The sequence below is a fragment of the Corvus brachyrhynchos genome, unplaced genomic scaffold, assembly GCF_000691975.1.
Source record: "Corvus brachyrhynchos isolate BGI_N302 unplaced genomic scaffold, ASM69197v1 scaffold11, whole genome shotgun sequence".
Lineage (NCBI taxonomy): Eukaryota > Metazoa > Chordata > Aves > Passeriformes > Corvidae > Corvus > Corvus brachyrhynchos.
Window position 1 is genome coordinate 2,302,710 of NW_008236965.1, and position 15,636 is coordinate 2,318,345.

Consider the following 15,636-nt stretch of genomic DNA (forward strand, 5'->3'; position numbering starts at 1 on the left):
AAGGGGCGAGCGAAGGCTGTCCCAGATGGGCTGTGCCGTGCTGTGCAGGAACTCGGGGCAGTGCGGTGACAGCCAGGCAGGATTCCTGGTCCCCGCGTTAAAAACCCGGATCCCCCGCGCTCCCGACGGGCCAGGGCGCGCCCGGGTACCGGCGCGGTTGCCGCATGTGCGCGGGTGGCGGGAGCGGCGGCGGGAGGCGTGTGGTGTCAAAGCCGTGTTACGATCTAAAAAGCTCCCTGTTTCCAGTAGTGAATGCAGAGGAGCGGCCCGCGCTCCAAGGAGCCGGCGGCGGGGAGCGATGGCCGGTCCCAGCCTCTCCCGGTGCCGCTCCCGCCGGGAATGGCAGTCCCCGGGGACTCCTCAGTGACCGACCGCCGGGCCGTGCTCTGCCCTGTGGGCCGGCTCTTGGCCGGATTACGGCGCCCAGGAATGGCAAATCCCGTTTTTCTCAACTTTAAAAGTCCGGCGAGGAGTTGCCCGTTCGATTCAGGATGTGTAAGGAAGAAGAGAGTCTCGGAGAGCTGCGGTTTTTGGGGGGACAGGAGAATGAGGGAGGGCCGGGAGAGTGATACTTGAAATAACTCGTCTGATGTTCTTTGCTTAAAGACCTCTTCAGACCGTGTAGGCAACTTTACGAGGCTGCTGTACCCCAAGAATTCAGGTTCTGAGAGCTGTCCTTCTTTTCATGTGCTCACTTAAAATATCTCGAATGTTTCCTTGCTTCTTATTTAAATCTGTTATTATTCCCACCAGAAAAGATCTCTCCTTATCCCAGCATGGTGTGCACCATTAGCAAGGTGGTAGAAAATTAATAATAACAATACATAAATGCAGTCACAGAATTGTGGAGGCAGTGTCAAGATGTGACAATCCATGATGTATGCAACAGTTTAGTACTGGAAATTTGATCATTTAACACCAGAATTCAGTCTCAGTGCTAATTAAAACATATTTAAACATCAAACTTCAGTAATTAAATTCAACACTGTAGTTGAGACATTGTTCTGATATGACAAGAAATAGCAACAGTCATTGGAGCTGACCTAAATTAATGTTTTCTTCTTGGTCATGTTATAATTAGATTCGGCTTTTAAGAAGACTGTTAATTTGTTAATGGAAAGCTTTTGGAGCAGTTTTAATAGGGAAAGTTAGCTCAGGTATAGTTTCTGTAGTGTGTTCGTACAGGCTGTCTAAGATTTCTCTGTCAAAAGCTCAGATATAACTACCTGTTTGAATATATCTCTCTGTGTAGTGTGACATTTTAAAAGATTTTAAAGAAAGAAGTGACAATATGATTCCAGTATTTACAGTAGCATGCATTCCAGTATAATTTCTGTGGAAATTAAGGTGACAGAGTACATGAATGAAACAGGAATTCATTATGAGTTTTTAGATCTTTCTGAGTACCAATAATGGACAATGGAGACATTTTGAATAAATATTTGAGGAAAGTGTGTCCTTATGAAGTGATACCTCATCAGTCATCAGAACTGTGTTATCCTCAAGCTAAAAAAAAAAATCTTGCCTGGTGAAATATAATGCAATACACTGAGCTCAAAGCAGAGGGAGTGAGGCAAACAAGTGTAGCCAGGTGATGTCTGAAGTGAGGAAAATTAAGGGCAGGTATTCTGAAGAGTTAAAGTGAATCACCCCTTGACAGACGATCTGATAACATCAAATTCCTATCAGATCTTTTTTAAGATCTTCAGTACTTGGTCTGATCTCATCCTTTGAAGGCAACATGTACAGTGGTGGGTCAGTAACCTTGTCACCTAGATTATTAGTGTAAAAGAAAGAGGGTGTCTCAGGTAACATTTTAGTGTTGTTTGGACCTCAGGATGGCTTTGGTACCTCAGAATGATATAACTGGTGATAAGTCTGTGATATTTACAGATGACTTTTTAATGCTGTTCATTGGTTCTTACATATCTCTAAAATTAATTATCTGGGCTTTCAGGTTCTTAATATGTGCTAAGTTGTAGGAAGCAGTTTTTGTTGAGAATTGGGACTTCAGAATCACCTCAAATTTTAGAAGGTGAAAAGGAGTTGCTTCTGTTCTGAAACTGTTGTTCTCCTTTTAATTAAAACGGGAATTATTTCTTTAAAGCCTTAAAACTGTGAATATTTTTACTGGATATCTGCCATTAGACCCCCGATTTTAGGCTATGAAGCCTGCTAGCTTGTCAGGAACTGTCACATTAGGACTAAAGAACCTGTGTCATTCAAAGATCAGGAAAACGGGTCACGGAAGGCAGTTCTCGGGTAAGTTTCAATGTGTATTGAAACCTGATGTTTTCCAGTGCCTGGTACTGTTGTAATTATAAATTACCATTAATTATTTCCCAAGACACTCAGTGCATTTTCTTAACCAGCTGGAGCATTAATAAGCATTTGTGTTGCTTCAGTCAATTCCTCTGCTCCATCTCTGACTTAGTATTTGCCCTCTTTATGTTCTCAACTTCCATGTATCTTAATGCCAGAATGTCTCTCTGAGTGACCCATGTGTCTTGGTCTCGATGCACAACAGAGAAACAAACCAATCAGAGTCACAGGTTTTATCCATAGTGGTGGTTTTATGAGTTTTGTAGTCAAGAAAAAACCCCTCACAAATAGCATTTCTCCAATCCTGTTTTGTATTCTTTTGCACGTATCCCTTTTCTCATCTGGACCAAACTACTGCATTAGGCCACTTTCTCATCTGCTGCGGTCCCATTCATATTTTTGAGCCCCAGAATACCCATGATTTGGTCATGGGGGCCTTCACTGTTTTCCGTGGGATAAACATGACCTCTGGTCATATCATGTCACACATTCACAGTATGGCAGTTGTCCCTGGATAACTTTCAGTAAGCTGCATATTCATCTGGACCAAACTACTGCATTAGGCCACTTTCTCATCTGCTGCGGTCCCATTCATATTTTTGAGCCCCAGAATACCCATGATTTGGTCATGGGGGCCTTCACTGTTTTCTGTGGGATAAACATGACCTCTGGTCATATCATGTCACACATTCACAGTATGGCAGTTGTCCCTGGATAACTTTCAGTAAGCTGCAGAGTGCTGTGGGGCTGTGGATCTCAGTCTGGGAATCCTGCCCTTAGGGTTTGTCTGCGTGCATCAGTACTAAAAAGGTGCCTAAGTAAGGCAAGCTCTTAGTTTAACTAAGGAATTAAGCAGCAGTTTTCATGAATTTAAAGTGAATCTATCTTTAAGATGACGTAAAGAAGCAGGTAAGTGCTTTTTGCTGTGTCTGCTCTGCCCTAGGCAGTGCTATCCCAGACATACTGGGCTATTCAAGGGTATGTGGCATCCATACTACCCTTGGATGTCTGTTCTCAGGCAGCTGGAACTGTGGCCAGATCTCACGTCTTGTACAGGAAGTGGCATTGGGGCCCTGTGTGGAGGTACCCAAATAGTTTGTTGGGGGCTTTTTCCATCATCCTTGCAAGGACAGACTAGCTGGATACTTGGTCTATCCATATGGCAGATAAAACATGTTCTGCCAAGGCACTGCAAGTGGCAGGGCCATTTGAGGTTCACCCTTGCAATCCCAGCACTGCTCCAAAGCCCAGATTTACTTCTGTAGTGTTGTGAGATTCAGAGGCTACGGGCTTTTACAGGTCAATAGGAATTAGGTATTAAGTATCTTGGGGCCACTGAATCTACAACACTTTGGAGAATGAGACTCAGGTACAATTGAAGATGACAGATCTTGCATAATTTTCTGTATCAGCTGCTTTAGCCATTTTGTTTATTTTCTTGATATTTTAGAAGAAATGAAAGTACATGAATTAATTTTTTTTTTTCAAATGATTCAAGTACATTTGGAAAACACTTATTTTATAGAGGAGAAGAGGAGAACATTTTAGTGTTTTCACACACTGGAGCTGTATAATGGTTCAAGGAGTCACTCTACTCCTTTAGACAATTTCCTTGTTGCTGCTGTTAAGCAATGAACTCAAACACAAAATCTGAAATAATTGTGAGGAGAGTGTGCATGCCTTGGATTCCTGTACTTTCATCCCTTCGTATTTGCAAGGAATGTTTTAAGAGATCCTGATGCAACCTCTAGAATCATTTCAGTATTTTATTTCCATGAGCTTTCATAGATCTTCATGTTCGTCTTTCCTGTATCACCGGAAGGTATATGCAATTTTAATCAGAGGAGCCAATGATTAATGTAGGGGGGGTTTATTGTGGTTGAAAAGTGTCCCATACATCTGTTTCCCACGTGATGTTATGACAGGGGGTCTGCCATCTGTTTACTTCACTGTGGAACTAAGCATAGATAAATATGTAAATAATATTAAATTTAAGGAACCCAAAATTACTTTATTTGACTAAATATTTATTTGGTCCTTTAGAAGTTCGGGTTTTGCTTTGGATTAACTTTCATTTTCGTAAATGTTGGCTACTATATAAAAGCACAAACCCATAAAAACGTGCCAAGTGAGGTTTGTATTTAGGGACATGTAGCAATTTTTGCTGCACTTAAAAAAAAAAAAATTGCCTACAGACATGAAAAATCTACTTAGATTTCCCTGTATTATGTCAGAGGACATGCAGTTTATATATGTTCTGAAATGCTAGTTTCTGCAAATACAAGTTGCACTACATATTTGTCAGATACACAAAACTGCAAATATTTTTTCAGGAGTCAGAAATGACACATAAACACAGGGAGAAAACATCACATTCTGTATATTGCATTCCGTGCTTGCAAATGAAATGATGTTTTAGAATGAGTTTTTATTAGGATAATATTACCAACTTCTTAAACTGTGCTGTTGCCATTACTGCAAAGGTTTGTATCACATCTTTAAAAAGGAATGGAAATCCATTGTAAATAGATTCTCTTTGCTCCCTCCTCAGGAACATAGACAACATTATAATATAACATATGTATAAAATGTAAAAAGAACTCAGCACATGCGTGGATGTGGAGCAGAAGAAATACAGAACTAGGAGGGAAATACTGACTACACAGGCAGGAATATGTGTAGTGTATACTCACACATCCACAATCATGCACAAACATTCAGTACAGCCAGAACTGTCTATCCCAGTGTGTCTTTTGTTTCCATGTAATCTGCTTTCCTGTTTTACACACATATAAACAGACGGTGTAAGGTGAAAACCTCTTGAGAAAGGCACTGGATGAATCAGGGATCTTGTAGAGAAGCCCATTGCACTCCCTGTGGGAAAATAGATCTTCCCAGGGTTTTTCTGCTGACAGCTGAGGAACTGCAGAAAACGTGTCTCCTGTGCAGGAGGAAGAAAAGGTTTGAGGTTTTTTTGCTTCTTCATAGCTCTGTTTCTGAGTAATGGGTTATACAAAATGCTGTTGTACATCTGACATAAAGTAATTGATAAATGTATCTCTATAAAGAAGCACAAGTAGACTGATTATTGGGCCAAATTCACCCAATAGCTTAGCTATATATGTGAGTTGCTTTCAGAAGATTAACCCTTGCCTGTGTTAAAGCAGAGTTGGGTTCTTTTAGCCATATATCAGGTGTATAGCTGATGTGAATTTGCAGATGACACTAAGTAGGGTGGGAGTGTTGATCTGCTTGAGTGTAGGAGGGATCTACAGAGAGATCAACGGGCTGAGGACAGCAGCAGGAGCTCAGTCGGGGAAGTGCTGAGTCCTGCATTTGGGTCGCAACAACCCCATGCAACATTACAGGCTGGGGGAGGAGTCGCTTGGGAGCTGCCCAGCAGAAAGGAACCTGGGGGGGCTACTCACCAGCCAGCTGAACATGAGCCAGCATGTGCCTAGGTGTTCAGGAAGGCCCGTGGCATCCTGGCCTATATCAGCAGTAGTGTGGCCAGCAGGACCAGGGCAGTGATTGTCACCCTTACTCAACACTGGTGAGGCCATGCCTTGAGCACTGTGTCCAGATCTGGGCCCCTCACTTCAAAGAAGGTACTGAGGTGCTGGTGTGTATCCAGAGAAGGGCAGTGAGTGTGTGAAGGGTCTGGAATGTGTCCTATGAGGAATGGCTGAGGGAGCTGGGTTTGTGTAGTCTTGAGGAGGCTCAGTGGGAAGCTCATTGCTCTCTACAACTGCCTGAAAGGAGGGTGTAGTGAGGTGGGAGCCGGTCTCTTCTGCTGTGCCTGTAGTGAGAGGACCAGAGGAAATGGCCTTAAGCTGAGACAGAGGAGATTCAGATTAGATACTAAAAAAATATTTTCACTCTTAGGGTGGTCAGACATTGGAGTAGGTTGCCCAGGGAGGTGTGGAGTCACCATCCCCAGAGGCGTTCAAGAGGCATCTGGATCTGGCACTGGGTGGTGTGGTTCAGTGGTTTAGGGGTTACTGTGGTACTGCTGGGTTGACAGTTGGACTGGATGATCTTAAAGCTCTCTTCCAACCTTGATGATTCTGTGATTCTATACAGTAATGTACAAGTAAAAAGAAATGCGTGATAGACATTCAAAATGCAGGAGCTGACGTTATCTCCTGTTTCTGAATTGATCAATAAAACACAGAGTGGCACTAGAGCAGTGGTTACACATTTTTGGTCTGTTGACCATGGCCAACCTTCAGCATTACTCCTGGACCAGCAAGCACTTGCCACTGGGCATTGAGTTGCAAATGCCCCGCAGCGAGTTTGGCTCTTTGAGATGGTGTCTGCAGGCTGATGATCGGCAACCAGTGCCCCTTTGAAGGAGCCACAAACATCTTTACACTGGAATGCTGCATATCCTTCCCCAGTGATGGGATATCTGGCAGCTTTCCTGTCTGTAGCCATCAGGACAGGAGAACATCCGGGCTCACGGGCTGTACAGTTCCCTAGGTGCAGTTTGCTCTTTCAGTGAGTCCTGCTTGGATCACTGGCATGCAGTGCTCCTTCCAGCTGTGCCAGGGGAACAGGTTTAAGTGGGTAAATTGCTGCATTTTGCTTCCAGCTGGTGTTCATGGAGGTTGAGGTGCTTCATTGGCAACTCTTTCACTTGAACTCTGCTTGACTTGGGGCCCATCCTACCTCTACGATTGTTTTCTAAATAATGTGTTCCAGTTCAGTCAAAAGTCATGGCTGTCATGCAGGAATCTTGTCACAAAATTATTTGGCCTTTTGCAAATATTAGATTAGATTACATAATAGTTGTTCTAGTTTCATAATCCCTGAATCTCTACGTATATACATCATTGTGCTTCTTGAAAAGGCAGTGGAAGCTTCTTTTCCTCTGCAGTATCTTCAATTTCTAATTGCATTTTGCACTTAATCATTACTAACTTAATACTAATGATGAACAAAGTGTATTTGATTGAAGATAAAGCCCAGAAAGAGCAACTAAGATAATTTGAAATGCATGCAAACAGAATGCTAACGTTATTGTTCTTAAAAGGTTAGTTTGCCATATTTTTAGTTCACATCCACCTCCCTGAGTCCACAGAACTGTGGGAGAACAGGCTAGACTTTTTTTGATTCTGGCATTAATATTAGAACTGTTTGTGAAAAGTTTACCAGGAGACAACTACCAGTAAGATTCAATTACAATTTAAATGCTCATAAATTTACCTATTTGGGTCAAGGTTGCTGACCCAAACAGGTAGGAGAAAACATGGTTTTCATTTTTGACAATGTTTGCTCCCTGAGCCTCTAAGAGAAGGCTTTGGTAGTCCTTCATCGTACGAAAAGTTCATACCTCAGAAACCTGGCACATATTTTTAGTTAGTTTTCAATAGTTTTGATAGGTTTTTTTAAATATTCCTTGAAACTGATGTCAGTGTTTCTTGCTCTATAATTATTGTTTCCCAACATCAGGAGCAGGTTCCCAAAATAATCGTTCCTCATATGAGTAGACCTTACCCACGTGATTTGTTCCACTTACCTGTTGAAATCACTTACCTGTTCTAAATACAGCCTCTGAGACAAAAGGTGGTTACAGCATCAGACCTCCCACAGAATTTCCCTGCCCATTTAATTCTGCTATGAGCACAGGTCCAGCCTGCTTTATCAAGTGTTGCCTCTGTAGCTGTACCAGTTCATGATCTGAAATTTCATTGACCTTTGTCGGTGGCAAAATCTTAGATGACAATACAACTTTACCAAGAGGAGAGAAGGTAGTGTAATTGCATGACTTAAAAAAAAAAAAAAAAAGGCAGTAGCTCCTTCCATTAGCTGTGTTTCTTGCAGTCACCCTGCAGGCAGAGTTATAATGGTAGGTGCACTATGACATGGGTGGGTCTACATTTGCCTACTTAAAAGAATGTTTCTGTCTTCCTTGCTGCTGTGTAAAAAACCCAACCCAACTACTGAACATACAGAAAGCAAGCAAAATAACACAACAGGCTGTAAACAAAAGAGAGTGTGTAGGTGCTTGAACAGGTGTTCTTGACCTCTTATTTCAGTGGTAGGACTCCTCTGCCTCTACAAAACACCAGCAACTTCCCTTTTAATCATTAGAAACTCGAGTGTTTATCTTATGCCTAGGAGCTAAGTTAAATGGCTACAGCAGGCTAAGAGACTGTGAAGAGTGATAATAAAAAGGCAGCATCAAGATACACCTGAAAATAAGCTGCTTCTAGCTCTCATGTAGGGTTTCTTCATGAAGTGTCCTGGCCCCAGAACCAGCTCAGGACTACCAACCGCGCTGTGCCCTCTCCTCTTGGCTACTGTCTCACCAAATAGAGCTGTGGGTTCCAAAGATGTTGCTGGTGCAAATGGAGCTGTGAGGTGCTTGCTGGGAAAGCCCCCATTATCTACCTTCCATCTTTTAATGTCCTGAAGTTTATTGAACATCATTCAGATCTTTTGCAAATTTCCTAGAAAGCAAGACATTATTTAAGCTTCTCATAGGATGAACAGCTTCTAATATGCAAGGGTTACTAAATATGATGGTTTCACATACCTTCATTTTACTGAATTCTGTCTTCATTTCCAGGAAACAGGACTCTTATTGCAAGAGGTTTTTATCATCTTCTAAAGTAACTATCATTAATAAGTCCTAATATTACAATGACTTCTCCATTTGTGACATGTAATAAGCTTTCTCTCACATATTACTACAGGATGTTGCAGGTCTCCAGAGCTTACCTTGCTCCAAAATACAAGGCTAATTTCACTTGCTGGACTAATTGCAAAATGTAAATGCCTGGAATATAAGGAAGGCAGAGATGAAGGGAAAAATCTGTCAGAGAAAGACAGAAGTACAAAGTCTTTGTCTAACCATCTGATTATTGGCAAAACTATAGCAGACTTCCAAAAGTACTTTAATCAATTAACCAAAATGGAAAAGCTGCTATATAAATTACTTGCTGTCTTCTCACAATTCTAGTTATTCTGTCAAGAAGCTGGAAGGAATACCAGTAATTATATGCAAACTGAAAAGGTTTGATAAATTATTTTTGGGTTTTAATAATTTCTTGAAATATTTTTTCTTATGGGCTTATATACAAACCAAATGGTCTCATTTTACTCATGTTTTTGTTAAGCTTACCAATAATTTTTTTAGGACAGATAAAATAGTAGTCATTTGGAAGCTACTGCTGTAGATTTCCTTTGATCTGTCAGCACATGGTGTTTATGCATTTCTCTATATGGCTTTGATGGAATATGGCTGATTTTAATCTATTGCATTTGATGTATTTTCGTATCCAGTAACTGAGAGGTCAGAGAGTAAAGGGAATATTGACAGGTCTGGTTCTAAGCCCTGATCTGTAAAGTGAGCTTTAATGATGAACATTTTATAAAAGCTGGACTGATGGGAAGCTAATAGAGGTTGTTCTCCATTGAGCAGAGACTGAAAGAAAAATCTCAGTGCTGCAAAGGTGGTTACATGGATGAAAAGCACCACTGTGTTTGCCTGGGGGGAAAAAGAGATATCTTCCTGCAAACCAGGCCTATTTTCTTCAAATAACATCCAAGGAAACAGCCTCTGCCAAGCTAGGAGCTGATTACCAGTTGCAGGCCTCAGACCATAGCCATTATTGTTTTAACATTTCTGCCTTTCTCTTTATCTCAGCAGGAACCAGGCTGTATGGGCTGCCGTGTAGCTTGACCTTGCTTGGAGATAAAAAGACAGATTAGCACCCAGCAATAGCAAAGCCAGAAGCAAAAAGACAGTATTTAGAAAATAAAGGAAAGAGCTGGCACTGTATGATTATGTGTAATGTTCTACATTGTGCAGCGTGGGTGGCCTGATGAACAGTTCCCATCCATGAAACCCAGACAAAAACTTGGGTTTGGTCATAGTTTCTCCATTTTTAACCTTGTCTGTGCAAAGATGCTGTGATTTTTGTCATGAAGATGCTAACGATGGTGATTTCCTTTAACATTTGAGAGTATGGAAAAATAAAAAAGGAAAGAAAAATGGAAAGGAAAAAAAAAGAAGCCTACATGAAATTGAATTACTTTCAGTAAACAAAATGAATAGCAAATCAGCAGAAAGAACTGTATATGAATCTTTAAGTCTTCGTTGTTGTTTTACTGCTGTCCTCTGAGCTTTCCATGCAACAAACCAGCGGCAATTAGGCATGACATGCCCTAAAGTGTCTCAGGAATGCTAAAGAATGCTAAATGCTCAGTGATTAATCATTCAGCATCAAAAATCTGAAAAAACAATGTAAAGGAAAAAAGAGATTCTGTTACGATCAACCATGGGTATTCAAACTCGTGTGACAGTTGTACATCAAATGGTCACTCTCAAAACCCAACAGAGCCACAGCTGCACAGCCATGAGCTCCCAGTTAAATCATGGTGGAGCCAAACTGACGGATTTCCTTCGGCTTTTCTTAACCACCACTTCATCTGAAAAACAAAGCAAACCAAAACTCAGCTATGTTTTCATAAGGATTTCAAGCCAAAAGCTGTAGAAGTGTGTTTTTTTCCTGTAAGACCATATGGCAGATGATAAATATCTGAGGGTCTGATGGGTGATAACTTCCTACATAGGCATGGGCAGAAAATACAATTTCAGTAATCAAGTTTTCTGACAGATAATGCCACGTCAGTCTTCACACATCCTCACTCTGTCTCGTATGTCTTTAGGTTATAAGCTCCTCAGAGCAAGTACCCTTGTGGTGCTCTGATCACAGTTAGAGTATTTTAGTACTATAGCAGAATGTGTCAGACCAAAAAGGAGTTGCAGCTCAGTCAGCTCTTGTTAAATGGGACTTAAGGTTGCATCCTTGCCTTTATTTTGAATGGCTTCTCGAAATTATAGGAGAGTCTGATTAAAACCACAACTAAACAACCTCTACTCCCAATTATCTGTACAGATGCCAGTGGCAGGAAGTGGTGCTTGTTAAGAGGTGGCTCATTTGCAGCTTTCTAAGTTCCAGTTAGTTTTCCCAGCTGTTACTTACAGCTGACAAAATATATTTTTCGTCTTGGGCCTTTGGAGTCGCTGAGAAGGGTTAAGGTGCTCACACCATCCAACGTGACTTTATTCTGCAAACAGAAAAATTGTGTGCCTTCACCCACCTCAAAGATGACCAAGCTTCTCTAACAGAGACAAAGAATTCAGTTACATGACATGTTTGAAAAGCTTTATTTTCCTCACCATTTTACCTTGTGTGAATTGTGCATGCTCAGGGGTGACCAAAAAGCAAAAATCTCCAGAGAGCAAGCTAGCATGAAGTCTGGTTACAGCATTCTGCCACAGTTAAATGGTTCTTTTATAACTACTTGGTGGTGAAAATAAATTTACTTTCTTCGTTTTCTTTCCTCCTTGCAGACGCTGACGGCACCTGCCCCATTTGCAGATGAAACAAGCTGTCAGTGCCAAGCCCCCCATGAGAAGTTAACCATTGCACAAGCCCGCCTGGGAACACCAGGTATGTGGAGAGAGCTGTGTCCACAGGATAGTGGGCATTCCCAAAGCACTGGTTCTTCCATACAAACATTAATTAATGCTTATTTTTGCCTTCTACGCAAAAGCAAAAGCCTGATGTCTGTGCTGTTGGGTAATGGAGAAGAAACCATCAACTACAGAGCCATTATATTTTATTAGAGAAACAACAAGAGAAAACATTTCAAGTTAGAGTTTGATGTTTTTGTAGATGTTGGTTGGAAGGAAGGCTTGCCAGCCTGAAAATTGTGTTATGTAGTAGCTACCTTCTGGATTCTTGTCTCATACTGCCTCTGTATGCTGGAAAACTCTTCTTTTCACTCATGTTTCTGTTGATCACATCAGGCCTTCAGTGGCCTTAAAGGTTATTTGCCAATTTCTTTATTCGGGCATCTGTGATTTGGCTGGGGAAGCAGGATGACTTCACATGAAGTCCCATATGCATGCTTCAACACCCCCTTTATTTCAAGACGTTATTAAAAAGCCTTTGTTTACTTATTTTATTTATTTAAAATAAGCTTTTAAAGTATGTACACATTATAGGAACAAGCTGCAGCTTTCCAGTCAGCTCTGCAAGGAACAGTGTTCTCCCATGGATCCTTGGATATCCTGACTGCAGAGACATCTCTCTGCTGTCACTGAAACACAATCCATGGAGGTTGAAGCTCTGTTGCTTTCTTCTCCACTGTGCTTTTGCTTGGAGGTGGCAAAGCATGTCATTTGAGAAAGCAAGTCCTTTTTCAATATGGAGGCTGCTGCTGAAGGTGCTGTACAGAAAGAGTTACAAGGGTGATAGCAGGAGAAAAAGAAATTATAGGCTCGTTAAAGAGAAGAACTTGGGGAAAGTCTGAAAAAAGGGAAGTGAAAGGTTTATGTAGAAGAGGTAAGCAATAAATTGTTACAGCAGTAAGCTGTGGAAAAAAGCTAGTCAAGGCAAGAGGGGAGGGAAAGGGAGATGATGGGAAAAAATCCATAAGGCATAACTGATTAGAAAGGCAGAGAGAAAAGAACAAGACATATGGTGGAACTCCGAATGAGGCAGAAAGATGACATTTTTGCTAAATTAGAGTATGGGGATGATGGATGATAATAAATAGGGTAAGTCTGAGAGAAAACTGCAGAGTACAAAGAACAAGTAATGTGCAGTATCAAACACTGCAGGTTCACCTGTGGTGCTTTTGAATATCAGAACAGTGGTAAATCTCTGCAATCATCTGATCTGGGAACAAAAAGCCATCCAGTAGAATTAAGTGCAACTTGTTTGGGGTCTGAAAAATCAGTGTTGTGTTTCTTTCTCCACAGCTGACAGACCTGTCAGAGTGTATGCAGATGGGATATTTGACCTCTTCCATGCTGGCCATGCTAGAGCTCTTATGCAAGCCAAAACTCTATTCCCAAATAGCTACTTATTAGTAGGAGGTAAGATCAGAGTTATTTATTGCACTGAATTTTTGCTTCTGTGCTTCACTATCAGAGAGTTATTGCTGTGCTCCCACCCCCAGCTGTTTATACACTATGACTTGAATGCTACTTTCACTCAGGGGCTTTCTATAGGTGGTTTGCCTTGAATTACATCTTACAATTGCATCAATTAAAGTGAAAGTCAAATTCTGCCCTCAGCAGCACAGGCACAATTCCCATTCTAGTTAAAGCAGGTGCCTGCATGGCTCTGAGCTTAAAATAGCTCCATATGAATAATTTACCTTTTTCAGTTATTTGCTCAAAATTGTTCAAAGATGGAGATGAGTGAATGAGAACAACCATTATTTATTTCTGGCTCATTGGTCCCTTCACCAGCCAGGCACAGCCCCATGACCTCTGCCTGCCAGGTCCAGACCCAGCCTTCAGCATCATCACAGAAGCTAAGTCTAGCCAGTTATCATTGAAAACCCAAATGTAGGTCATGAGTGGAATGTAATTTCAGTTCACAGGTGTCCCCGGGCAGGTTACTTTGTTGGGTTTTTTTTCGCTATGAATATCTTCTTCTTTTGCTATGTGCCTGGCTAACAGCTGTTCAGCAGTTGGCCTGTGCCTGAGGAGGGTTGCTCTTTCCTGCCTAGTTGGCTGTGCAAGCCCTACTCTCATGAAGCCTCATAAATGTGCAGTTTGGTTCCATTTTTCTTGCACCTCCAGGGTTGAGCTATTCCTTGCAGAAACATTTCACAGCAACCTTCATTCAGCTGCTCAAATGCTTTACAGTCAACATGAGTGCAATCTTCAGATACTATAAAGGTGCATTATTTGTCCCAAACAGTTGAAAGGGGGGAAAAAGACCCAACACAGAGGGAAAACAAAATCTTACTATAAAACCTGTTTTTTTGTTTTACTCAAGTTTATTAATTGTGTCGATTCCCATGGAGCTTCCTGTGAGGTAAAGGACAAGTCCCTTTGTTAGGAAGGAAACATTAAGGATTTTCTGATTTTCCTGAGTGGAGGTGCAGGACTGTGAGGTTTAAAAAAATGCAAGTTATGTACATTTCATTGTAGTTTTTAAAGGATATGGGGATGCTCCAGATAAAGAAGGAGCTTTGGGACAAAAGCCTGGCTCCTTTGAAATACATGCCATAGCTTCACTTTGCCCTTATTTTTGGAGTGAAGGACAAAGCAGCCAGAACTCATCAGCACCTGCTCCCAACAAGGCACTGTGTGTTAGCATGTTTAAAAAATGGGCACCTTCCCACACCCACATACAGTTTGTACTGCAAAAGCACCGCTATCATATGTCGTTTTGGGCATCACAACCAACCCCTTCTATTTCTTGTTGTGAAGACAATTACTTGGGCCTAAGATCACTTTCCTTCTTAAAATAGACATTTATACCTTCCCCAATCAGTCATTAGAGCAGGATAACAGATTCAAAAGAATTACAAAGAAAGATACTGTGTCTGCATTGTACATGAACAAATAGTAACCAGAAAATAAAATCAAACCTTTCTTCAGAATTCAAGCAAAAATTGCTGTTTTCCAGTAATTCTGGTAGACCTTTTCTTCCAGGAGAGGGTAGCCTAAAGATGTCATAAAGGCTGTAAATAAATACAAATACACTCTCTGAAGGGATCTTTCTACTGAAAATGCTTTGATCACCATTAAATTTCTTGTCAGCAGGCATCACAACTGACATAATAGGATAGAGTAGCATTTTGCTTGCTGAAATTCATACTTATGTTATTATCTGGCTTTGAATTTTGCACAAGCTTCAGGGCTATCAAAGCCTTTCTACATTTTTCCTACTTTAAAAGTCCTTAATGACCATCATGGCAAGAACATCCATTTCAGATCTCAAAAAAAGACTGCATCTTTGTCCGCAGCTTGCCTGATAGGTTGATGTTTTCAGATTAGAAAGAAGCAGCGGCTATAGGGCTACTCTCACACTTCACTGCAGCACTAGTAATGTTGCGTTTATCATTTGTCAAGTACTTTTACAGACAAGTGAGATCCAAAGGCATAGGTTTGACCTGTGGTGAAGGACAACCACTGGCTATAAATGGGTATCACATTATTCCAGGTGGGGTGTCAAATAACTATTGTAGCTATAATGTTGGACAGAGATGGTTGTGGGGAAGGTCACCAGTTTTTACACAACATTATGTGGGTAGAAAGATAATACCTAACTTTTACAGTCCTCTGGTAATGTGGGTGTTCCTGCCCCTCGTTTTAAAAGCAATGTGACAAAGTACTGGTACATCCAGAGTTAAAGATGCAAGATTTCTGGATGTTTAACTCTGCTCATTTCACTAGAGCATATGCCTTCTCCCAGTCCTTTCCTTGGGGCTTCCTTCTGCAACTTCCCATTTGAACATGGCACAAGCTGTACTTTTTTTTCTGTGAAACCT

General features: G+C 41.2%; 1 protein-coding gene across 6 annotated transcripts in view; it reads left to right on the forward strand.

Moving 5' to 3' along the window:
• The window catches only part of PCYT1B (phosphate cytidylyltransferase 1, choline, beta), a 44,472-nt gene that overhangs the window by 13,293 nt on the left and 15,543 nt on the right, over positions 1–15,636 (forward strand). For all 6 annotated transcript variants that reach the window (XM_017728407.1, XM_017728410.1, XM_017728411.1 and 3 more), the window contains 2 exons: positions 11,690–11,789; positions 13,106–13,222. In XM_017728407.1, coding sequence (XP_017583896.1) covers positions 11,690–11,789; positions 13,106–13,222 — 217 coding nt within the window. The remainder of the gene's footprint in view (positions 1–11,689; positions 11,790–13,105; positions 13,223–15,636) is intronic.